The 25,863-nt window shown below is 44.8% G+C and overlaps 1 protein-coding gene across 2 annotated transcripts in view; it reads right to left on the bottom strand.

The window, feature by feature from the left end:
- Positions 1-25,863, bottom strand: part of PPP4R4 (protein phosphatase 4 regulatory subunit 4) — a 1,899,245-nt gene that overhangs the window by 25,833 nt on the left and 1,847,549 nt on the right. For both annotated transcript variants that reach the window (XM_086937722.1, XM_086937723.1), the window contains one exon: positions 3,180-3,321. In XM_086937722.1, coding sequence (XP_086793848.1) covers positions 3,180-3,321 — 142 coding nt within the window. The remainder of the gene's footprint in view (positions 1-3,179; positions 3,322-25,863) is intronic.

Below are 25,863 nucleotides of genomic sequence, written 5' to 3'. Positions count from 1 at the left end.
TCTCTTTTCCTCAGAGTTTCAAAAGAAAAGGTCCAACAGATCTTGCATTGTCTTACCTCATGAGAAGGATGGAGGCAGTAAATACAGTCTTTATGTGGATCATCCACATGGACTCTCTTCCAGCCACAGGTTTTACATGGGCGGAAGAGGCCTTTCTTATCTGAAATGTTGAAAAATCAACCTTGAGGAAAATTCCAGAAAGAAACTGACTAGAACTCAGGGGAGACTCCCTTCACATATGACATACGGTGAAATTCTGAGGGAAACTGCATCTGCTAGGAGAGTTCTAGAGGGTGCTAGCAGCTGACTGGCACATTTAGAGTTTAGTCCTTTTCGGAAAAGGACATAGATAGGCTACGTAAAACATGGTTCAGGGACATTATAGCCTGTGACATTATTTAAATACTGCTTGAATATGTTACAGTGGGACTCCCATCTTGATGGTTCGGAATGATTCAGGCATGTGAATCTATAAAAGATGCCCCAATACTAGATAACATAGGGCCTATATGTAGGTAATTTTATTTTGCCACTTCTTAAATACCGAATTTTACCGATTCGGTATTTAAGAAACGGTAAAATAGAGGGGGGGGGGAATGTAGGTATTACAGAATCGGTAAATACCGAATCGTTAAGATTCGGTATTTACCGATTCTGTAAAAACCGATTCGGTAATGCCCATTGATTCCTATGGGCATTGAAGCCCATAGGAATCAATGGGCATTACCGAATCGGTAAATACCGATTCCAGCAAGGGTGCAGGGGGTGTCACTTTGACACCCTCTAGCACCCCAAATACAGGCATGTGTGCCATGTGGCACACAGACATGCCCTAAGGGCATGTCTGTCTGTCACTTGGCATAGGTGTGCATGCACACATGTGCATGCACACCTGGATTCGGTATTTTCCCACCCAATTGGATTGGGTGGTAAAATACCGAATCTGAAAGGCCTGTGGCACTCTCAGGAGTGTCACCTACATATGGATTTACCGATTCGGTAAATATACCGATTCAGTATTTTACAGAATCTGTATATGTACCGAATCGGTAAAATGACCGATTCTTAAAATAACATGCCCCTACATCTGAAAACCCTAATACCGGTCGGAAACGGCCGAAATCGTCCGTTTCCGACCGGTATTAGGGCTCCTACATCTGGCCCCTAGAGGGTCAATTTACCTACTGCAGAGCAGATCCTGTATTGATACCCTCATAGGTGACAAGCAGTGCTCTACAAATCCACTTTACATTACATAGTGTAACATGCAGATCACATATGTGTTTTCTTTATTTAGATAGTTAAATGAGCTACTGCTGTTCACACTGAGATCATTTCGTTACTTTGAGTTTGTAAGTTGCAATCCTTCTAATATAGCACAGCGCTCTAACAGCATCAAGGAAGTGCATTCAAACTGTAAGTTATAGGTTTAGATCCTTATTGGTTTTTTATTATAATCTGTTGTTATTCTATGACTGCAGAGATCTAAGATTGCAGAGAAGGGTGTGTTTGGGAATTAATAAAGTCTTACCAGTATACATAATAACTACGTTAGGGTTTATATCCTGACTTTGTGTTTCTACGACTGTTCACACTTAACATATAATGGCTACAAGTATGGATGATATCTGATGTCTACACCTCATAAGTCATAACCCTCATACTCTAATGTAACATTTCTTGTAAATTGTGTAAACATGTGTATGATTTATTGTGCCTTTCACTAGGATGAGTAGTGCTACCATTCACTAGGATGAGTAGTGCTATAAATATTTTTTTAATAGTAGGTGCCATTTACATCAACATTTGTGTAATTACTCATACAGACTAATACACCTTGCATTCTTACCATGCTGTCTGATATTTTACATAGGGAGTACAACAAAGTTAAAAACCTGCCTCCAAATCACACTTGCTCTTAAGTACTTTGGAAGTGAAAACATGCTGTGGTCTATGTTTTCTTCTATTGCTTTAGTGTCCAGGTGTTAAGCTCCAGATAGCTCCCATCCATCGTTATGCTCAAACAAAAGGAGGGCTGAGAGCCCTTTAAATCAGGGCTTTATTTTACAGACAACTGTAAGTGTAAATAGGAAAGTCCTCTCGCCACCTGCACGTTGCTGAATGGAATGCAAAAAACACGAGGGCCCTGCTGAAATGTTTTCTGGTTTTAGTAAATGACATCAGGATAAATTTAACATGTTTCCCTGAGTCTGCTGGATCCCTGATCTGGCTAGAAATAGCAGCCGGAACCAGTGCCGGTTCTTTCTGTCTATTTTCCAGCACTGGTGAGCTTTTTAACGAGGTCTGAACAGAGAAAAAAGGTGTAGGCTTATGTCAAAAACTTGGATATGTAAAGGAATGACAGGGTGAAGTGCAGTAGTGGCCCGAGACCCTGCCAAAGTGGTGGAGTGGGCCAGGCTGGAGGAGGGAGGTGGGGAGGGGCGATCAGTCGAGGGACAAAAAAATAATAATAATAATAATTTAAAAAACTTACCTGAACAATGTCACCACCTCTTGCATTACGCTCCTATGCTCTTCCTCTAGGCAAGTGGTCCAAGACTGGACTACGGACAATCTTGATGTTGCGTGAAAGCAGCGTCAGGATTGGCCTCTCCGCCGGAAACTTATGCTCCCTGGCAGACTGGGTGTCTGTGCCTGTTCTCTTCAGCCCCCTCAACACAGTTGGGGCTGGGGAGAACCTCACTGCGCATGAGGGTTCAGACTCCCTGAGACAGCTAGCCAAACCCTCATGAACAGTGAAGGGAGTGCCCATCACTCCCCAACTAGTAGTGTCATCCCCTGGACCCGTCCTCATGACTAGCCGGACTCCTGGGGGTGGGTCCAGGGGAATAAAATAAAACAAGTTTAAAATCTGTTTACTTATCGTTCTATTTCCTGGTGGTGGGGGGGGGGCAGCGCTCCTCTGCTCTAATGGAGCAGCCGCCGCTGGTGAAATGGAGTCTAGATGGGGTAGAAAGGCACCCATATTTAGTTAAGAGTAATGCACTAGGAGGAGTGAAAGGATATTTTGATATTTTCTCTTTTTGTGTAAGTTTCCCTTGTCTAATAAAGAAAAAAACGATTTTTAGAATATTCAGTCTTGTACTTTCCAACTTTTAAACATTTTACTTCAACATGATGATTCAGAAACTATAAGGTGAAGTCAAAGAACAACTTACAAGCTTATCTTCCTTGGCTGCATATCCTTATTCCCATTACTCCTCTGATCAAGCGTATTACTCGTGTTACAGGATGAAGATGCTATGGCAGAACTAGACGAGAAGGTCATATTCCCACTGGTTCGGCTCTTGAATGAATCATCTGAAAGAAAGTCAAGACACTGCTAATGAACCAATGAAACACAATGTCATGCTGTGCAGATGCTTCCAGCACAACACGTCAGTCAATGTTTTATTTAATTCCACCATTATAAAAATGCACAAAATGATATATATATATATATATATATATATATATATATATATATATATATATATATATATATATATATATATATATACACTTAATGGATTTTTTTCCTTGTAAGAATTGCAAAGCGTGTAAACACAGTTGTAAAAAGACTACTTTTGAGGGCAGACCAGGGCATCCAAGGCCTGTACGAGTCATTAAACAGTTTTTAAATTGCAATTCTGATTTCACTATATACTGCTTGATATGCCCCTGTCAGAAACGATATGTAGGCAGCACCATAAATCAAACTAAGAAGCGTATATTAGAACATATGCGCCATCGATGCAAGCTTTAATGCAGCTAAAGAGGAAGCAATACAGCACTTTAGAGAAAGAGGGTATACTTGGGGGGACTTGAAATCAGCAGAGGAAAAGGTTCAGAAAACCAAGAGAAAGGATCTTCTAGTTGCAAAAACCAGAAAAACAAAACCTAGCGAGGCACCTGCACGTATGAGATTACTAGATACAATGAAAGATCAGGAAACATTGTACAAATTTTCAAAAAGAACTGGCACATTTTATTAACAGATAGCATGTTGAAACATCATCTTCCAGAACGTCCACCCATTACCTACAAAGGATGCCCCTCCATTGGCGACCAGCTAATACATAGCCACTTTAACCAGTCACGACCAGTGCAAAACAGATTGGGAATGAATGGCTTTTTTCCTTATAAGAATTGCAAAGCGTGTAAACACAGTTGTAAAACGACCACTTTTGAGGGCAGACCAGGGCATCCAAGGCCTGTACGAGTCATTAAACAGTTTTTAAATTGCAATCCTGATTTCACTATATACTGCCTGATATGCCCCTGTCAGAAACGATATGTAGGCAGCACCATAAATCAAACCAAGAAGAGTATATTAGAACATATGCGCACGATTATGAACAAAGATGCTGCTTACCCTGTTGCTCGTCACTTTGAGTTATATCATCAGAGCAAGAGGGATCTACTACAATTCTATTGTAAAACAGAGTGGAAAAACACGAGTGAGGTGGTGATAGGGTGAGGAAATTGCAAGCTCGAGTCACGTTACATCATCGATCTCCAAAGCAAAGCCCCAGTGGGACTCAATAATGATGAGGAACTGTGGACTCATCTAGAATAGACTTGTTGTGGCAGCAATGAAGCATCTCCCAAAAGTACTGTTTCTGAAAAACAGTGCAAGAACATAGAGTGACACCTTATCAGAGGAAAACGGAGAAATAAGGAGTCACCACCGAACACGCAAACCAGGATTGGTTGGGGACTGTGGCGGACAGCATAGGAATACCACGACTTGGTTCACTCCGGTAAGGTGTCGGTTGGCACAAGCACTCCTTGATATTCATATGTATATACCACAGAGCGTTGGGAGAATGAGCACGCGAATTGAAAACGCTGCGGACGCAGCTATAATTAATTGAAATGTTTTGTGAAACGGAACGACGTGAGGCTGAGCTGGGAATGTTTAAAAATAAGAAAAAAGATGATGCGCAAAAGGACAAACAGGCACAGGCGAGCGGAGACACTACAGATTTGAATTCCAAATTGACCAAATTGGAACGCCTGTACGAACGGGAGATTAGAAAATGGTGGGAGGCAACCTCTTTACAAAACTATATAGAGGTAGATCGAGTACCAAGAGGCCTCAGAATATACACCATACCGGCTTATGAAAACCCGGATCCTTTACTTTTGGATGCATGGGCAGAACACACGGCCCAATCCTGCAAACGAAGTTTGGAAATCCTACTGAAGTTTGCCTGGAGTGACCGCGAGAAAGCCCTGGCCTTGATTAAAGATTTGGAGAATGAATTACTGAAAGAAGAAGATCAAAAGAAAATAGAGTAAAAACGGGAAATAATAAAAAAAACGTCTAAAATCATACGAACGAAAAATAAAACAACGCAAGGAATAAAAGTTTGCAAAAGACGAGCGGGATTATAGTATGGGCAGAGTATTGACATTCGCCAAGAAGTACGACAATCCCAGAAAAGAACTTAAAAAGAAGACCGCAGGCCCGATACCACCGGTACCAGAAACGTCAGAGTCAGAAGTGACGGGCGATGAGCTGTCGAGTGAGGACGGACAAACAGATCCTTCACCTTTTCATGTGGAATTCAAGGTGATACGAAAACAACAACTGCAGGGCGGCAGGGGCAAACCGCCGGAGAGGCGGGGAGGAAGAGGAAGACAAGGCGGGGGGCGGCGGCAAGAAACATCGTAGGCTCGCCACCCGTGACCCGCAGCAAGAACTTCTACAAGAAGAAGAACTAAATGTAGAAGACAATTTAACTATAATAAATTTGACATCTAAAGTCCTGACCAGAGAGGAAGAATCGATGTTAAAACTTGGTCTGTCCTTCTGCCCTCAAAAGAACTTGGAATATGCCCAGACAAGAATAGACTTGTTCAAATTTACTCGAAAGCTAAAACTGCACACATTTTTCAAAATGAAACCAGTATCCAACAAACCCACGGCTGTGGAAGGAATATTGGGAGAGACGATGAGATGCAAAGATCTAGCAGGTGCGAGAACACTGGAGGAATTAAGGGTGGAGGTGAATGAGGGAGTGATTTTGGACATAGGAAACACACAAATATTGGACAACATGGAAGTGCAACAAAAAGGAGGAGCCAGTAGCTTTAAACCAACGTCGAGCTTTATGCCGATTATGGGCACAGATGCTATTGATACCTTTGCGGAGGCAGTGGTTAAGGATCTGACACGTTTGAGAAATGACAATAAATACAAAAACAAAGAAAATAATTTCTCAAAAAAACAACAAGAAGCCCTAAGAACATTGTGCGAAGGCTCCTATCTGGTTTGCAAACCCTCAGATAAAGGGGGGAACATTGTGTTGTTGACAAAAATACAATATGAAACAGAAGCCTTACGACAACTTGGAGATATTACAACATATATGAAAATCAATGACAGAATATACAATCAAAGCATAACGGATTACCATGACATGATATCGAAATGGTACAAACTGGATATGCTGAATTCTGATGAGTTTTTATTTCTGAGATGCCTAAGCCCTGTCACACCCAAATTTTATTACCTACCCAAGGTTCATAAAGACAAACTGAACCCACCGGGGAGACCTATTGTGGCCTCGCAAGGGAGTCTTACAGAACATTTATCAATGTATATTGACTCCTTTCTTTTCCCTCTTGTTGTGACATTGAAATCCTATCTGAAAGACACAAAACATTTTCTCAATTGTTTGGAGAAAATAAAATGGAATGAAAGCTATTGTATGATGGTATTAGACATAAGAAAACAAGTTACTTACCTGTAACTACAGTTATCCAGTATTGGTATCTTTCATAGATTCACATGCCTGAATCATTCCCCGTCGTCGAGGCGGGAGTCCCACGGTAAATTATATATATATAGCAGTGCCTAAAAACCATTAGTAGTAGGCTAGAAAAGGATATAGGCCCAACTAGGCCCAAAACTTAGCATCCTATCTACCTCATTATGTAAAAAGAACTGAAAATGTAGCCTCAGCCAATCAGATAACCTCACCCTCTAGAACCTTCCCAGCCCAGGCAGTTCTCCTCAGATTTTCCCAGCACAAGTGAGAAGTAGTATCCATAATAAGAACTGCCCAGCCGGGGAGGAGGGTGGGTGCATGTGAATCTATGAAAGATACCAATACTGGATAACTGTAGTTACAGGTAAGTAACTTGTTTTCTTATCCAGTATTGGGGTATCTTTCATAGATTCACATGCCTGAATCAGAATAGCAAGCAGTAATAACCGTAAATGTTGGTAGAGGAAGGTGGGAGACAATCCAAACCATATATCCCCACACAACCTGGAAGGTACTAGAGCAATAACATATTTCAGTACATATGCATAATCATGACAATACCTTCATATAATATATATCTATATATAGAGCATTAAAACAGTATATTAGCACAAATGTAGCAATAGAAACAAGAAAACCATAAAACGCTGACCTCAGTGAAGAAGATGCTGCAACACTGCTTCTCCCACTGACGTATCTTCATGTAGCACCGGCTGCAGGCAATAGTGCTTGGTAAAAGTATGCACACTTTTCCATGTAGCAGCACGGCAGATGTTTTCCAGGGTCACCCCTGCAAATAGGGCTGTAGACGCTGACATCATCCTGGTGGAATGCGCCTTAACCGTTCTTGTCAGGGGCTTGTTCGCTTTCTCATGACAGAAGACAATGACAGAGGAAAGCCATCTGGCTATAGTTGCCTTCGTCACTGCCTGACCACGTGTAGCTTGGCCATAAGCCACAAACAGTTGGGTAGATTTGCGCAAATCTTTTGTCTTTTGTAAATAGAATTTGAGGCATCTTTGGACATCCAAGGAATGCAGCATCCTTTCATCTGGAGTCTTGGGGTCTGGAAAGAAAGTTTTGAGTTTCACCGGTTGATTGATGTGAAACTGGGTCGGAACTTTGGGAATAAACTTAGGATGAGTTCTAAGAGTCACACAATCTTTTGAAAAATGTAGGAAAGGTTCTGATATAGTGAACGCTTGTATCTCACTTACTCTCCGGGCTGAAGTGAGGGCCAACAAAATAGCCACTTTCCGAATCAAGAATTTAAGTTCTGATTTATGAATTGGTTCAAAAGGCCTTTTCAGCAATTGAGATAACACAATATTGAGATCCCACTCAGGAGGAGGAGGCCGCACTGGGGGGAAAACTCGAAATAATCCTTTAAGGAACTGTTTAATTAAAGAGGAAGAGCACAAAGATGGTTTGTTGTAACTCTTTCTGAATCTGGATATGGCAGCAAGGTGAACTTTGATAGAAGAAAAAGCGAGACCTGATCTGGCTAGAGACAGCAGATAAGGCAGAATCTTCTCTGGAGGAGCCTGTAGTGGATGGACGTCATGCTCTCCGCACCATAAACAGAATCTCTTCCATTTGAAGCGATAGGTTCTGATGGTAGACTGTGCACGAGCCTCAGATAGAACAGCTCTACAGTCTGGAGAAATCTCCAGGTCCTTAAACTCTAAGAAGTCAGGAGCCAGGCGTGCAAGTGCAGCGACTGAGGATCTGGATGAAGTATTTGTCCTTCCTCCCTTGTCAGCATTGAAAGTGTCGGCTTGAGGCGCAGTGGAGGTTGATGGGAGAGTATCAGAAGCTCCTGGAACCAATACTGTCTCGGCCAGCGAGGAGCAATTAAGATTAGAGAGCAACGCTCTCTCTTCATTTTCTGTAGAACCTTTGGGATGAGAGGAATCGGTGGGAAGGCATACGCAAAGATTCCGGTCCACCTCATCAACAGGGCATTTTCTCTGGATCCTTGCTGGTGGAACCTGCTGGCAAAGTATATGCATTTGCTGTTCTGTTGCGTGGCAAACAGGTCCAGTGTTGGTGTGCCCCAGAGCTGGAACATTGTTTCCACTTGGCGTTGTTCGAGTTCCCACTCGTGACATCCTGTGAACGATCTGCTGAGATCGTCGGCCAGAGAATTCTGAATTCCCTGAACATGCTCCGCTCTGAGGGAAATTTTGTGATGGAGTAACCATTCCCACATTTCCTGCGCTTGAAGAGACAGGGCTAGAGATTTTGTGCCCCCTTGCTTGTTTACGTAAAACATGCTGGTGGTGTTGTCCGTGCGCACCAGCACTGCAGAGCCTGCAATTCTTGGCAGGAAGGCTCGCAAGGACAGGAAAATGGCCCTCAACTCGAGGCAGTTGATGTGTTTGTGCTTGTACTGATGGGACCACCGTCCCTGCACTTGAAGGTCTTGGAGATGACCTCCCCAACCCTCCATGGAGGCATCTGTCGTTAGAGTAAATTCCGGTAGGGTCTGAAGAAAAGTGAGCCCCGGAGACAAATTGTTCTTTGCCGCCCACCATAGAAGAGCTTGTTTCATCTTGGGCGTGACCTTGATACGGTCCTCGAAAGATCCGTCTATCTGCCGCCACTGTCGATGCAATTCCTCTTGGAGAGGCCTCATTCTGAGTCGAGCCAATGGAACTAGATGGAGTGCGGAGGAACACATCCCTAGCAGGGAAACAAACTGTCGGACCGAAAGAGACTTTTTTGACCGTATTTGACGTGCCAGCTTTGTGATCTTGTCCTGACGAATTTGGGTCAAGAAGGCCTTGCACTGAGAAGTGTCTAGTACTGCTCCTAGGAACGTCAGAATTTGTTTGGGTTGAAGTTGAGATTTTTTGACGTTGAGTGTCAAAATTCGAGAACATTGATAGAGCACTTTTGACCGATTGCCTTGTTGAAGTCTTTGTTGGACTCTTTATTAACCAATCGTCGAGGTACGGGAATACTTGGATTCCCTGTGACCTCAACGCAGCTGCAACTGGGACTAGAGTCTTGGTAAAGATTCTTGGTGCAGACTTCAGGCCGAAAGGGAGCACCTTGAATTGAAAATGGACACCAGCCACTGTGAATCTCAGATACTTGCGGTGGTTTGGATGAATTGGAATGTGGAAGTAAGCGTCTTCCATATCCAGGGAAGCCATGAAATCGCCTTCCATGAGGCAATTGAGGACATCCGTGAGCGTCACCATGCGGAAACTCTGCTTTTTCAGATATTTGTTTAAGTTTCGTAGATCCAAAATTGGACGCCCATCTCCTGAAACCTTTTCCACAAGGAAGAAGCGAGAGTAAAACCCCTGATTTTTCTGGGATGTTGGGACTTTCTCTATCGCATTTTTGTGTAGCATTTTCATGGCTTCCATGTATAACAAATGAAGACGAGGAGGGGAGGGACCCCTGGGCGGTGATGTTGGAGGTTTCTGCAAGAACTCCAGAGTGTGTCCGTGTTTGACTATGTCCAGAACCCACTGATCTGAAGTTATCTTCCGCCACTGTTGATAAAAGGCGGAGATCTTGGCGCCCACGGGGAGGGAAGGAAGGGAGGATGGTGTCAGGCAAAACTCACTGGCGTTTATTTGAATCGCGTCCCTGGTAGTTAGAACGTCGTTTCCCTCCTTGACGAGAGAAAACCGCTGACGATGACTGCCGATAGGACTGTTGGTAATACGGCTTATTTTGAGGTTGATACTGGCGGTTTTGCTGATTTTGATAATGTCCTCTGGAAGAAAAACCACGGCCCCTTGCTCCTCTGAAAAAACCTCGCTTATACTGTAGTGTACCAAGCGATTTGGCCGTATCAGTATCCGTTTTGATCGCAAGCAATGCTTCATCTATGTGCTTGCCAAACAATAACTCGCCATTATAGGCCACGTCAAGTATTTTGGTCTGGACTTCAGGTCTGAAAGAAGTCGCCTTGAGCCATCCCTGCCGTCTGAGAACTGCCGCTCCGGCCAATTGTCTAAAGGCTGTATTAGATACATCGAGGGCGCAATCGATAATCTCAGAAGCTGCCCGCTCGCCTTCCATGACAACCTTCCTGACCTCTTCAACACGGTCAACGGGAACCAAGTTGATGAACTCCGACAGATCTGACCACATTTGTCTGTCATAACGTGCTAAAATTGCCAAAGAATTAGCAATCTTGACAGTAGCAGCGGCATTAGCTGAGAACTTCTTCCCAATCACATCCAATCTCCTACCCTCTTTGTTTGGAGGCGTTGAAATTGGTGCAACCGGATTCTTGGATCGTTGTTGAGCCGCTTGTGAAATCACTGAGTCAGGACGCGGATGACCAATCAAACATGAAGGAGTATCCGGTGGTGCTCGGTACTTCTTGTCGACTCTTGGAAGAACCGCCGGGATGGAAGCTGGCGTCTTCATAATATCAATCCCTTCTTTCCAAATATAGTCAATGATAGGGATAGATCTGGACACCCTTCTATACCCTTCTTTGAAATCATGAAGAAAACAGTCAGCCTGCTCAACCGAAACTGTAATTGCAAATCGAGCAGCTGCCCGGTGCATGATGTTATGAAAACCTCCTATGTCTTCTGGCGGAGAATCTGAAGGTTGTGGCAAATTAGGAGAGGGCATAGGAATGATGTAATCATTCCATGGTTCCGTAGGCGTGGAATCCGGAAGTTCCCCATCCTCTCTTTCATCCTCATCTGGAGAGGAGACGTCAACATCCTGACCTCCAGTCCCGGGGTCAACATCCTGCCTTGGAGAGTGCGAAGGATGTGGCGGGGGATTTACTGGCATGTCTACTGGCACAGGATTTGAAGTAGGCAGAGTTGATGGAAACCTCTGACGATAATCAGCCAGCATGGCCTGCAAATCCTGAATTAGAAAAGACGGAAGATGAGTCGTGTCTTCTGTGTGTTGTTGCTCCTGATGATAAGGAGTAGTTAAATTTTCCTGATAGTAATGAACTTCATCATCATCCTCATCCTCTTGATATTTTATGTGTAACTGGGAAGGGTGATGGGCCACTCCAAAAGGATCGTCATCATCCCCTTCATTATCAGAATCTGCCTCCACGTAGTTTTCCAAAATATGCGAAGGCAAGAGGGGAGACAAATGAGAGTAACTCTGTCTCTGAAATGATTTCATCTGAAAATGGGTATAGTGTACCCTTACCGGAGATGTGGGCAATAAATGCGTAGACGGCACATTCAAAGATGCCAGCGCTGCTGTCGATGGTAGAAGTGAGACAGATGTGTGAGTTGCCGGTACTGTCGTCGACGGTATCGTCATTGGTGTTGTAATCGTGGACGAGGGCTTGTTTGAAGGCGTCCTAGTAGACGGATCCGTCGACGGACTCTTCGTCGTCGAGCTTGTCGTCGACGGTGCTGAAACCTTCGTCGACGGGTTTGTAGTCGACGGGCCTGTCGTCGACAGGGTCTTCGTCGACGGGCTCTCCGTTGACGGGCTCTCCGTCGACGGGGTCTTCGTCGACGGGATCTTCATCGACGGGATCTTCGTCGACGGGATCTTCGTCGATGGGGTCTTCGTCGACTGGATAGTGGAAGCCTTCGTCGACGGGGGAGCCGTCGACGAGAGCGTCGACGGAAGCGATGACGAACGTTTCGTAGATGGTGATTTGGTCGTCGACGGAAGACTCGTCGACGACGAGCTTTTCTTCGATGATTTTCCCTCAGAAGAAGAAACCATGACGGACATCACAGGAGAAGTAATTGTCGAGGTGGTAACAGTACTTGAAGAAGTAGAGGACGTAGAATAGGTGGTGACAGTGAGAGAGGACACCAAAGAGACAGCTTTAGTGCGGACTGTACTCACAGTAGAAGACTCTGTTGACGCAGCACTCCTTGTGGACTCAGAGGGTTTATGAGAGAATTTAGGTTTTTTCAATCTCTCAGGAGAACACCTCTCTTTGGAACTGGCTCTCTTACTTGAGATAGAGGCTCTGTCCTCGTCATCTGTGGCAGACGACTTTAGCCACAAAAGAACTCTTGCCTCTCTATCCCTGGTGGTCTTAGGAGGGAAGGTTCGACATATCCTGCAATCCTTCACCACATGTGAAGGATGCAAACAATAAATACAGTCCGAGTGCTGGTCGTCCACATGGACCCTCTTCTTGAAGCATGAAGCACAAGCTTTGAATAAAGCCTTCTTTTCCGACATCTTGAGAGAATAGAAGAAATTTTGAAGAAAACTGAGTAGGCACTCAGGGAGACTCCCTTACACACGAAGTGCGGTGAAAATCTGAGGAGAACTGCCTGGGCTGGGAAGGTTCTAGAGGGTGAGGTTATCTGATTGGCTGAGGCTACATTTTCAGTTCTTTTTACATAATGAGGTAGATAGGCTGCTAAGTTTTGGGCCTAGTTGGGCCTATATCCTTTTCTAGCCTACTACTAATGGTTTTTAGGCACTGCTATATATATATAATTTACCGTGGGACTCCCGCCTCGACGACGGGGAATGATTCAGGCATGTGAATCTATGAAAGATACCCCAATACTGGATAACTAGCCTATATACATGCATTGCGCACGAGGATGGCATAAGAGCTATAGAGAGTTTCTTGGAACTGAGATCTATGAGATATTACGAACATAATTAAATGCTGTGCGAATTCTTGAGGTTTTGCCTAAACAATAACATATTTTTGTTTGGAAAACAACTATACAGACAATTGTCAGGCGTGGCGATGGGCACCTGCTCCGCCCCCAGTTTCGCAAATCTTTTCGTGGGATGGTGGGAGGAGCAGGTGGCCTGGTCACATAGTAACCAAGAATGGAATTGCAGAATTAAGGGATGGTATCGTTATATAGACGATTTGTTTATTATAATGGATAGTCCTGTTGAAATGGCAGCAAAGTATATTGATGTTCTGAATAACAATGAAGTTAACCTCAAATTTTCGGGAGAAATAAGTACTAAAGAGGTTAACTATTTAGATCTTACAGTATATATAGAAGAGGGGAAGATTAAGACCAACCTCTTCAGAAAATCTACCGCAGGGAACTCTACCCTATATGCAACCAGTAGCCACCCCATAAAGTTGGTAAATAGTATCCCATATGGGGAACTGTTAAGACTGAAAAGAAACAACTCATGTGAGCAAGAATTTCAGAAGGCAAAGAAACAAAGTTTGTCGAGGTTTAAAGCTAGAGGGTACAAGGATGGCATACTAACTCAGGCGGTCAATAAGGTGAATAAAATACAGAGGGATGAGTTGTTGAAAACGATGGATAAAGGTTCAGAAGGTGGTATCTCCAGGTTCATTACCCCTTTTTCTAACAATGCAGGGGATCTTAGAAGGATTCTAAAAAAGAATTGGAATATTCTGTTAACGGATAACATCTTGAAAGCGGACCTACCGACTAATCCCCTTATGACCTTTAATAGGGCCAAAGCTCTAAAAGACCATCTAGTACACAGTCATCATGAAAGACAAGAAGTTAAACCCCCATTTGAACCATTAAATGGCTTTTCCCCATGTGGACGCTGTAAAGCGTGCAAATTCAGCAAACGGACCTTGACTTATACGGTCCCAGGTCTAGTTACACCTAGAAAGATAAAGACATTTTTAACGTGTACCACGTCATATGCCATATATTGCTTGATATGCCCATGCGGTATGAGATATATCGGAAGTACAACGCATCAGGTCAAAATCCGCATATTGGAGCATATGCGTGCAATTAAGAATCTAGACGAGTCTTACCCGGTGGCGAGACATTTTAATCAGGCCCATGGACGCAACAGGGATCTGTTGTCCTACATATGTCTTGACAGTGTCCCCATTAGTTTGAGAGGGGGTGACCGGTTGCAGAGACTCAGGCGTCTTGAGTCTAGATACATCATAGACTTACAAAGTAAAATGCCTAAAGGTCTGAATATGCACGAAGCAGTTCACTTGGGATAAAGCTTTCAGATATGGATTTTATTCACCCAGTAATTCAGGAGCGTATCATGGTATATAACACACTATGGATTTAATAGGATGAGAATATTGTGAGATGATGTGTAATTGGAACGTTATGATTTGTACACATATGACAATGAATTGTGATTGTAAGAAATACATGCATAATTGATGAACTACTCTCAGCGAACGTAAAGAGGAGAATTAAATATGAGGAGTATAAGGATGGACACTTTTAGCCCATACAGGGCAAGATCATAAGTAAACAAACTTATAGGATTGTTTAGAATAGATGCCCATCTAAGGCTATATTGAATGAGGTTTGAAATATTTGATATATTAGAACTGAATATTAGTACAGTGTATTATTCACACTATGATTACATTGGATTGCATTGCATAAGATATGTTTGACATAATGCACGTTACAATATGGCGGCACTCGAATGGTAGTGCTAGTCCTATGTTGATGTCCATGTCCGAGTACCCGGAAATGTTTAAGTAAATCTAACGGCCACAACGCCAACTGTTAAACAATTGACTAAGGCTATACGCCGAAACGCGTCTTGTGGAAGTGCTGTTGGTTTCCTAATAAACATCTTTTGGAACCACCCCAACGAGTGCTGCTATCTATTTCAGGAGATTCCTGGAGGATGTTTGGAGCGTGATATATATATATATATATATATATATATATATATATATATATATATATATATATATACATATATATATAAAAGCAAAGTCCTGCAATGTGGCTCCCCACACGTCCCTCAGGTACAGATCTTCTCAACACCAGGTGGTTATATCAAAGTGGCTTTATTTTTCCCTCACGTTTCGGCCGTCAAGAAACGGCCTTGATTATATATATATCAAACACGTCCAAACCAGCGTATTCCTTCCTTGGATCTCGGAAAGGAACCACACAGGAGCCGTGGCCTCTATCAAAGTGCAGGTTTATTTCAGACACAACTTCCTACGCGTTTCGGAGTGAATCTACTTCTTCATCACGGGCAGAATTTGTGCATTTCAACACTGGGGCAAGATTATGTCAGACCCAACCACAATTTGAACTTTTGAATTATTTATTATTATTTTGTGTGTGCTCTATGAGCGGTTTTGACCCACTGGGGCGATACTTTGATTTGTTTACTGTTGAAACACAAGTTTTTTCCTGTAACATATGGAGAATGGTCTCGGATACCAGGAAACAATGCAAACAACGTAATTTTCAAATTGAGCCCGGTAAAAGAGGTTAGCTCAAGCGTCTAAACAGGCTCAGAAAATGGTTCTATCTTTTGAGACCGAAGGTTCGAGTCTCACTGTTGCCGAACTTGATCATTTATTACTTTATTCAGTAAAGCATTGGGCAACGATTATATTAATTTTGTTGACATGGGATGAAGCCAATTGTTGTTATTATTTGTCTACATTAACAAACTAATTGAAATTCAGTTGCATTTATGACATGGGTCGCTGACACTATTTTGAAAATGATTTTGACAAACTGTTACTCGGTAAATACAATATGTAAAATGAACAATATACATTGAGAATTAAGACAAGATTAATTGAAGGGAGTATAAGTACAAAGTATTTTGTTTATGTTGTTTTATCACGTGACACATTACTTTACTTTATTAACTATGTTGAAATGCACAAATTTTGCCCGTGATGAAGGAGTAGATTCACTCCGAAACGCGTAGGACGTTGTGTCTGAAATAAACCTGCACTTTGATAGAGCCACGGCTCCTGTGTGGTTCCTTTCCGAGATCCAAGGAGGGAATACGCTGATTTGGACGTGTTTGATTTGTGGGGGTGGCTACCCCTGCCGTGAGCCCGCTGACACAGAGGCTCGGGAACAGCCACAACTTTGTGTTTATATAATATAAACACATGTATATATATATATATATTGTTGGACCCGGCCCCTTTTTGGCAGGTTCACCCCGAAACTTGTTGCTTTTGCCTAGCCTGTTTCTGTAACCTGGTGTTAGTAATTTTAGGTCTCTGCGCACTTTTTCTCTGTGGTCCAGTCTAAAGTGCGTGCGCTCTCTGTGTATGTGTGGTGAAAGTGGCCAACCCTCCCATGGGAATGCATGAGGAATATGTGTGACCATGGTAGTTCCTGATGTGTGGGGAGTGCAGGGTCGAGTTTGGTATGTGCAAACTCATGAGATTGAATGCTGCGCAATGATGTATGTGGCATGATTGTGTCGAGTGTGGAAGTGCCACTTCTAGAAGTTGTCATGTTAGTGTAATTTGTGTCTGGCGTGTGATTGGCTGGAGCTGGCTGGTGAGCCTGGCTCCAGGAGTCAGGATGGGTCTGCCCCGGTGGTGAGTAGAGAAATTAGCATGCTGATGTGAGGGAGGGGTACACCTGGGACCTGAATAGGGCTGGTCCTTCCTTCCACAATGCTGGCTCCACCCCCTGTGGTGCGTCTGATGTCCCTAGCGTGGCCAGTAAAAGGGAGTTCCCCATAACCAGTTGTAGATGGTTCTCACATTGCCTGCACTTTGTAGACAAAGGACTTTGCTGTATAAAAAGGGTGCTGTGACACCCTGAAGAGGTTCTTGTCTTGCTACTTGAATGCACCAGGGGCGTGCTGCTGCTGGGGCCCAGGGGAAGGCTTGCCTCCCTGGGCCCTGCCCGGTCCCTGGATATCTGATGGACTTTCTTGTGGAACTATTGCCCCTTCTTGAGGTTGCCAAGGCTTTGGTACAGCCTTTCTGCGCTCTAACTACAGGCTGAGCGCTTCATTCTGCATGGATTTGACTTCCCTGGAAAAGGGAGAGCCTGGGGGCTGAGTAGCATGGCGCTGCAGCCCTTCCCGAGGAAATCTCCCTCGTGGGGATTCCCCCCCTTCCTCCTCGTTCCTCGCGGGTGCCACCCCACTCATGGGATCGTTAGGGGGTGCAGGTGCCCACCCTGCAATATGCCCTTGATTTTTTATTTGAGAGCTGCGAGGGAGCCTACCACTCTCACTGCCCGCAAAGAAATCACTGCCGCGGCCCGAGCCGCGTTTGCAATCTTCCACCCGGCCGCCGGCACTGCCTAGCGCGACCCAGAAGAAGAGAGGGACTTGGTCTGCCGGGGCGGTGCTTCCAGGACAGAAGGGAAGCTCCGTTAGTAATGGGTTGCCGGCTGGAGCCTCGGTGGCTCGACTTCTGCTTCTCCCGGCCGGGAGCAGCAGCGCAGAACCCTGCGGGCTCCTTGTAAGAAGGGAGCCCGGTCTCTGGTGTTGCCCGTGAGCGGGGCTCTCTGAGGGAGGAAAGTGCCCCGCGGATGCTGCCGCTGACTACGAAAGATACCTGCAACCCGAGTAGGAGTGCCCCCAGAGCAGTCAGGTGAGTGGGACCTCCCTGTTGCTTGGTGCCCTTTGTGGCACAGTAAGATTGCTTCATTTTGAGCGGCCCGTCTGGCAGCTGGTCGCTCCACCGATCTTGGGGCCATGTGTAGTTTAAGGCTATAGTGCTTAAGAGGGGGCACAGCATTGGGGGGCCCCAGGGGTTTCAGGGCCCGTGGTTGACCTATCTCCTACAGAGCCTGTGTGGCTCCAACGCCTCCCATTATTTCCAGAGCCTTGATGGCTCCAACGTTCGGCCATACTTGTTTACCCAAGCCCCGAGGGACCCATGCGTTGCTGTTTGGGGCAAGTTCTCTTTCCTGAGTGGCATTATTACGAAGGTGGCCATCGGCCCTGGGCGCAGCACCCATACCCACAGACCACGCACGCAACCTGGGTTTCATCCTTGACTCCTCCCTCTCGATGACCAGACAAGTTAACGCCGTCTCATCCTCTTGCTTCAAAGTACTCCGCATGCTCAAAAAAATCTTCTGCTGGATCCCCACCGAAACAAGAAAGACGGTCACCCACGCACTGGTCACTAGCCGACTGGACTATGGAAACACCCTCTACGCCGGAACCACAGCCAAATTACAGAAAAAACTCCAACGCATCCAAAACGCATCTGCCAGACTCATATTGGACATCCCTCGCCAAGCTCACATTACCGGCCACCTGAAAGACCTCCACTGGCTTCCCGTCAACAAGAGAATATCGTTCCATCTCCTCACCCACGCTCACAAGGCCCTCTACAAACTAGGACCCCAATGCCTCAACACACGACTGTCTTTCTACACACCCACCCTCCAACTAAGATCCTCCAACCAAGTGCTTGCAGCAATTCCGCGCATCCACAGATCCACCATGGGAGGAAGATCTTTCTCCTACCTGGCGGCCAAGACCTGGAACTCTCTCCCCACTCACCTCCGCCTCACACAGAACCACATTTCCTTCAGAAAGGAACTTAAAACCTGGCTATTCGATAAATAATGCACCCCCTCCCACAAGCGCCTTGAGACCCTATGGGTGAGTAGTGCGCTATACAAATTTCTGAACTTGAACTTGAACTTCCTAGGGACATGTTTTATTTCTAGAGCCTAGATGGTTCAGTGTGGCGCATTTGTTTCTGAGGGCTTTGGAGAGCCCATCCCGCATTGGTAACTTTCACAGCTGCCCAGCAAGTAGTGGGGAGCTGCACCGTTTAGGCGCAACGTGAGTGAGAGTCCTTGAGAGGGACAGAGGTGGCAGAGAGGTGCCAAGCCTTCTACAGCTGCGCAGCACTTAGTGCCAGCTGCAACGTTTAGGCTTGCGCAGTTGGCGCACCCCTGACTGGCGCTGCATTGGCAGAGCGCCCTGACATTCTGGATTCAGGGCATTTGAGCCCCTTCTTGGATGGCCAGTAGGCCAGGGGGGCTGGTATGTGGATAGGGCGCAAGGCCCTAATGTGATTTTTGCACAATGTGATTACTTACTATGTGTGTGATGATAATTGCCTAATGTGTTTTATGTGCTAAAGGAGATATGTGCTTTAAATGTGGTGAAAGGTAATGCATCTAGTATGTTTTATGCACCCTGTGTTGATACCTCTAGAGATGGTTTTACCTATGGAGGTTTATGTTAGTGAGATTATGTTTCACTGTGTAATTTACGCCTCTAAATGTGAGTTATTCTTAGGGGGTAGGGTCTAATGTGTTTAGACTAGTGAAGAGATTGCTAACAGTATTTATACTAGTTAGGCCTAATGTGATTTAGGCGTAATGTGCAATGCCTTTATGCCTGGGATACCTCTAGATGTGCTTTCATGCTTAGGAGGTTGTTTTGCCTAGTATAGTTTATACTAGAGAGGTTATGTGTCCATGCATGATCTATGCATATGGTTATTAGTATTGTGTAGTGTGTACCTACCTGTTACCAGTGGTTACTGGTTGTGATCTATAATTGTTATTTGGTGTTACAGTTATTCTAAGTGCTGATTCTGACAGAGGCCCACATGGCCCTGTCCTGGTGTAAATAATCCCTTGTGAATATTGCCCTTGCCAGTTGGCAGAATGTATATTGTGTGAATACTATCTGATGTGTTTTGACAATACAAAAGTTATTTTTATATAACCTTGTGTGGAGTTCCTTTTGTGGTGTGCCTAAGATGTTGTTGTGTGCATGCGCAAATGCTTTACACATTGCCTCTGGGATAAGCCTGTCTGCTCGTGCCAAGCTACCAAGGGGGTGAGCAGGGGTTATCTTGGCGTGTGACTCCCTTGCCCTGACTAGAATGGTGGTTTCTGCCTGGCTTTGGCGTAAGACTTAGCCAACCAGAAATCCCAGAATATATATATATATTTATTTATATATACATATATATATATATATATCTCCAAAACCACCTCCAGTGATGCCGAATGAAGGAGCCACAAGCGAGGACTGTGTTGAGAGGTTCTTTATTAGTAAGCAGGTAAGTCGTTATGCATTTCAGCGTTAGACTTCCTCAGACGCCACTGCCCAACTGAAAGTTTGTGCGCCCAGCTGATAAAAGTCTCTGCAGCACTCTTGATTGATGAGTGCACGCCTCCCCCAACCTTGTGATCATCAATTGCAGTGTAGAACTGCTAACACTACAACTCCCAGCATGCTCCAAACCTGGGCTGATATAAATATATATATATATATATATATATATATATATATATATATATATATATATATATATATATATATATATATATATATATATATATATATATATATATATATATATATATATATATATATATATATATATATATATATATATATAAAATACCTTCGTTCCGCTCCGAACAAAAGAAAGGGACACAGCGGGGCTTCACTTGATACCACCGTGCACTTCGCTGGAATCCTTTGAGCTTCAGAAGGAATCTCTGGTGGAAATACTGGGAACAAACGTCCTTGTGCCCCCTACTTCCTAGCCTCCTCACACGTTGGCATCAAGGCTGGAGATACCATGAATGAAAGCGTCTCTCCACACAATGTTGGACCACCCAGCGGCGGCAGATACTCGGCTTCCTCAGGTGAGTTGGCTGGTCGTGGAAATCCGATCCCTCAGACACAGTCACAACATGCCAGTGTATTGCACGACCTCTTGACAGGAAGGGTCCCTTTAAGCGCACCACGGGCTATGCACGATAATGTAACAAATACCTTCGTTCCGCTCCGAACAAAAGAAAGGGACACAGCGGGTCTTCACTTGGACGTTTATTAAGAGTTTCCGGCATGACCGGTTTCAGCAATCAGCCTTCCTCAAATCACTCAGTCCGTCCCAGATTAGCCTGCACAAATGTTTATAGAGCTCCTCCTACTGGAATAGCGAAGGGCCCAGCTGCAACTCATAGAAGTGCTGATGCCTCAGTAGCTCCATGCCACGAACCACCGATACCACCATGCACTTTGATGCACTGAGATGTCGTCAGTGATATCACTGACCATGTCATGAATGATGTAATATGTGACGTCATGAGCAGTGCTTTACGGGTGCTTGAGTTATAGTTAGCTGAACTAACTATAACAGTGGAATTTCTATGGTTTTGTAGGAGTGGAATGTCCAGCTAACTATAACGTCCCTGAAACTTATGGTTTTTCTGTGAATTTCTCAGGTTTTTTAAATGCTAATTTCTTACTATTAAGTACCTGAAACCTATGTGTTTTTGGGTGAATTTCAAAGGTTTTTTAAATGCTAACTTCTAACTATGATATCCCTATTAAGTCCCCGTGAATCTTGAAAGTCCCTTGCGGCAAAGTAGCCCACCAGGTACATCCAATAAGCGCCACAGACCTGCGTTTCAGAGAGGTGTTTGGAGGCGACGCCCCTTTGTACACCACGCTGCAAACGCGGCTTTTGGTGCACTGCTGCTCAGAAGATGAAGCCCACTTCTGTCTTGAGGTCCTCAGGACACAAGCAGCTCTCATCGCCTCACCAGTGTAAAAAGGGGCGTATCCTCTGAGAACCTCTCTGCAACACAGCCCTGTGGCTTTTACAAGAGGTACCTGGTGAACTAGTTGACCCCCAGGGATACTCAGGATTGAAGGGGAAACTTAAAACATGCCATAGGGTGCATTTGCACTTTGGCGCAGGGAGGGGGTGGGGCCTGATGTGACAAGTGTGCAAACGCCCACTGTGGCGTGTTTTAAGTTGGTTGATTAAGTCTCCATAATTACTGAGGGTCCCTGAGGGCCAACTAGCCCACCAGCTACCTCCAGTAAGAGCTGTGTTGCAAGGTGGTATGAAAAGGGGGCATGGCCTTAGACCACCACTCTGCAACGCAGCTCCATGGTGCTTACTGGAGGTACCTGGTGGGCTAGTTGGCCCACAAGGACCCTTAAGATTGAAGGGGACTTAATCCTCCAACTCAAAACGCGCTACAGGGCACGTTTGCACACTTGTCAAAGGGGAGGAAGGGGGCTGCGGGGACCCCATCCCCTGGGGCATGGCCACATATATGTATTTATTTAAGGAGAGGGGCTGCGAGGACCCCTCCTGAGGCCTCTATTGGCCCCAGGGCCGGCCTTTATTTTTTAAATTATTTTTGGGGGGAGGGGGTTGTGTGGCCCCCCTCCTGTGCCACTTCTAGCTCCAGGCAGCCCATCCCGCCGGCGCTGGCCCTATCCTTTGTGGCTCATGGTCCCTCCGACTCCCCGCCTCCTGCGGGAGACGGCATTGCTTTTCGCTGCTGACATGCAGCTCCCCGTATGGAAAAGCAATCTGCTTTGGAGTTTGGATCGCTTCCAAAATCCAAAGCAAGTTTGCTATGACAGGGCGGGAGCCGCAAGGCTCCTGCCCTGTCATGGCAAACAGCGGTGTCCTGGGAGTGGGCACCCGGGGACACTGCAGGAGTTGGCCCTGGGGGCTGGTGGTCCGCAGGGCCATGGAGGGCTCCAGGAGGGGTGCTGCGCGGCCCCCCTCCCTATGTGATTGAAGCCCCAGTGGTCCCCGGGGCTCAGAGGTCCATAACGGACAACTGCATTTCCAGTATTAGTGCCCCGGGGAGGTGGCGGTCCTCAGGGCGTGTGAGGGGGCTCGAGCCCCTCACACAGGTTTAATTTTTTCTTTTAAAAGCCCCGGGGATGGCAGTCCCGGGGCTTGAGGGAGGCATTGGGGCCTTGGAAGATACCCACACATTAAAAAGGAAGCCACAGGGGTGGCGGTCCCCAGGGCTGCGGGAGGGCCGAGTGCCCTCCCGCACATTCTTTAAAGCAAGCCCCGGGGTTGGTGGTCCCTGAGGCTGTGAGAGAGCCGAGTGCCCTCTCATACATAATTTTAAGCAAGCCCCGGGAGTGGTGGACGTCGGGGCTTCAGGAGGGCTGAGTGCTCTCCCGCACATTATTTAAAGCAAGCCTCAGGGTGGCGGTCCCCGGGGCTGTGAGAGGGCCGAGTGCCCTCCCACACATAATTTTAAGCAAGACCCTAGGGTGGCAGTCCCCGGGGCAGCAGAAGGGCTGCATGCCCTCCCGCATATTTTAAACATAGCCCCAGGGAGGTGGTGGTCCCCGGGGCTGCAGCGGTCCCCTCGGGCCAATGAATATATTTATTGGCAATGCCCCCGGGGCCTGGCCCACCCGGGGGCCTCAATAAAATGAAGCAAAATTACATTTCGGTGGGATTCGCGACCCTAGCGCAAATTTTGCAGAAAATAAAAAAAAAAGAATTCGTTTTTTGGCTCTGGGGATCCTTGTGGGACCCCCTGAGCAGGCCTAGTGGGTCAGGGTGTTTCTACCCTGCCCACTTTTCTTTTGTTCACCTTTGTTTTACTGTTTTCTTGTGACTCGGTTCTAAAGATGGCTGCCAACACTTCCTGGTTTGGAGTGTTGACAGCCAATTGGAATAAAGCTTGTGGCTCGTGGCCCCTCCTCGGCCATAGATATCAAAACTTTTTTTCAAGTTCCCAGCAACTACTGAACGAATTTACACCATTTTAAAAAAAGGTCACTATCTGAACCAAGCACTACGTTTTTACCAAATTTGGGGTAATTTCGTTCAGCAGTTTGGGCTTTAGCCTGTCTCAAAATTTTCAATTGAAATTAACATGGGGAAAACGCGTTTTGGGACCGCCTTTTTTTCAGCCCCCGCTTAACGGATCAACCCCAAACTTTCATGATAGGAACTGACCTGGATAGACTTTCTTTTAGACAATTTCGCGAAGATTCGTCAAACGACACCAAAGTTATTAGCAAATCAAGAAATGCTTTTCCTTTGGAAACTAGGTTCAAACTATAACTACCTATTGGTGACCACCAGCAGGGGTAATATATATAACACAAAGTCATTGATGGCCTGGTAATAGATATAATTTTTGCTATTTATTCAGTGAAAATGCCATATAATCAAAATCTCGAAGTGCAAACAAATATAAAAGTTGATTTATCTGACAGTGATGGAAGCTCTCTGTAGTTATAGTTAAGATTCTAATTCCCAGAGAAAGGATTTCTTAGATTTCTGCTTGCTAAAAACTTTGTCAGTGTTTGACATCTCAACAAAACCTTGCAGACCTATTCCTTTTCCTAAATTGCCTGATAATGTAAAGTTTTGTGGTGATTAGTTAAGGGGGGTGGAGTGAGAGAAACACATTTTTCCACCAATTAATTTTCCATAGATTTTTAACTCAGACATAATGACAAAACGGCTGAAAGGATTTTCATGATTTTCGCCAGAACTATGGTCTGTAAAGGAGTTTTTTTTGGTATTTTGTACATATTAGTTCAGTAGTTTTGTACTAATAAGGGTCTTAAGCTTAGTGATATATTGGGATGTGGTATAACATGGTACTTTTGATGTATAACACTGTACAAAGCAATGACAAAAATGCCAAAACACTATATTATTGGATAATAAAAGCCTTGACAAAATAAAAAGGCAGCTACATATTTTACACCACTTTTTGGCTGTGTTGTGGGTTTCTAAATTAAATATAGCTTATTAGTATGTGTTTAATCTACAGTAAGACGTAAGGCAATCTAGAATAGTGTGTACAGGGAGCTAAAATTATTTTTTGAGTGTTTATATACTTTTCGTAATACATTTTGAACTACCACAGTACTCTGTCGAACAGAAATGTCTATAAAAACAAATTAAGGCATGCAAATAGAGGGGCGCTTTATATAACTACATCACTTTCCTCTACACCACTGTATTGTATGTGATTGCACTATATGCCACTGCACTGCAGTGCAGTTGCATACAGTAGAGTGGTGCAGTGATTTAAAAATATATAAAGCAGTATAAATAATTGTATCCACCTATACAGACTTGTCTAAATTGTCTCATGTCTTATCTTTAAAACTCTACTTTACTCTACTCTACACCTGTGCATTCTTAACCACTGGACTCTACTCTGCACTACTGCACTGTATGTGGTTTTATTCTACGCCATGCCACCCGATGACACTCAACACCACTCTAATCTACCAAACTTCATTCTATTCCACTTCAATCTACCCCACTTTACTGTACGCCACTCTACTCTACGCCACTCTACCCCTCTTCACACTACCTCACTTTACTCTATTACACTGTACTCTACCCACCTTCACTATACGGAACCTCACTCTATGCCACTATACATCACTTCACTATCATCCACTATACACTGCATCTCTCTACTCAGCGGAACAGAGACAGAAATGCTCTTGACTCATTAGGTCATGCACTTTGCTTTTCATTTTGAAACCTAATTATTGTGCTGCTTTTAGGATCGGTTTAGGGCTGGTTTTTAAATAAGTTTGTTTTTAGCATTCAGTTGTTTTTAGGGTATTTTAACTCAAACACTTGGTCGTTCCTCACCTTTTCCTCTCCTCCATCAGT

The sequence above is a fragment of the Lissotriton vulgaris genome, chromosome 9 (assembly GCF_964263255.1).
Source record: "Lissotriton vulgaris chromosome 9, aLisVul1.2, whole genome shotgun sequence".
Taxonomy (NCBI): domain Eukaryota; kingdom Metazoa; phylum Chordata; class Amphibia; order Caudata; family Salamandridae; genus Lissotriton; species Lissotriton vulgaris.
The sequence above is the reverse complement of the archived record's forward strand: the minus strand, read 5'-3'. Positions and strand labels throughout refer to the sequence as shown.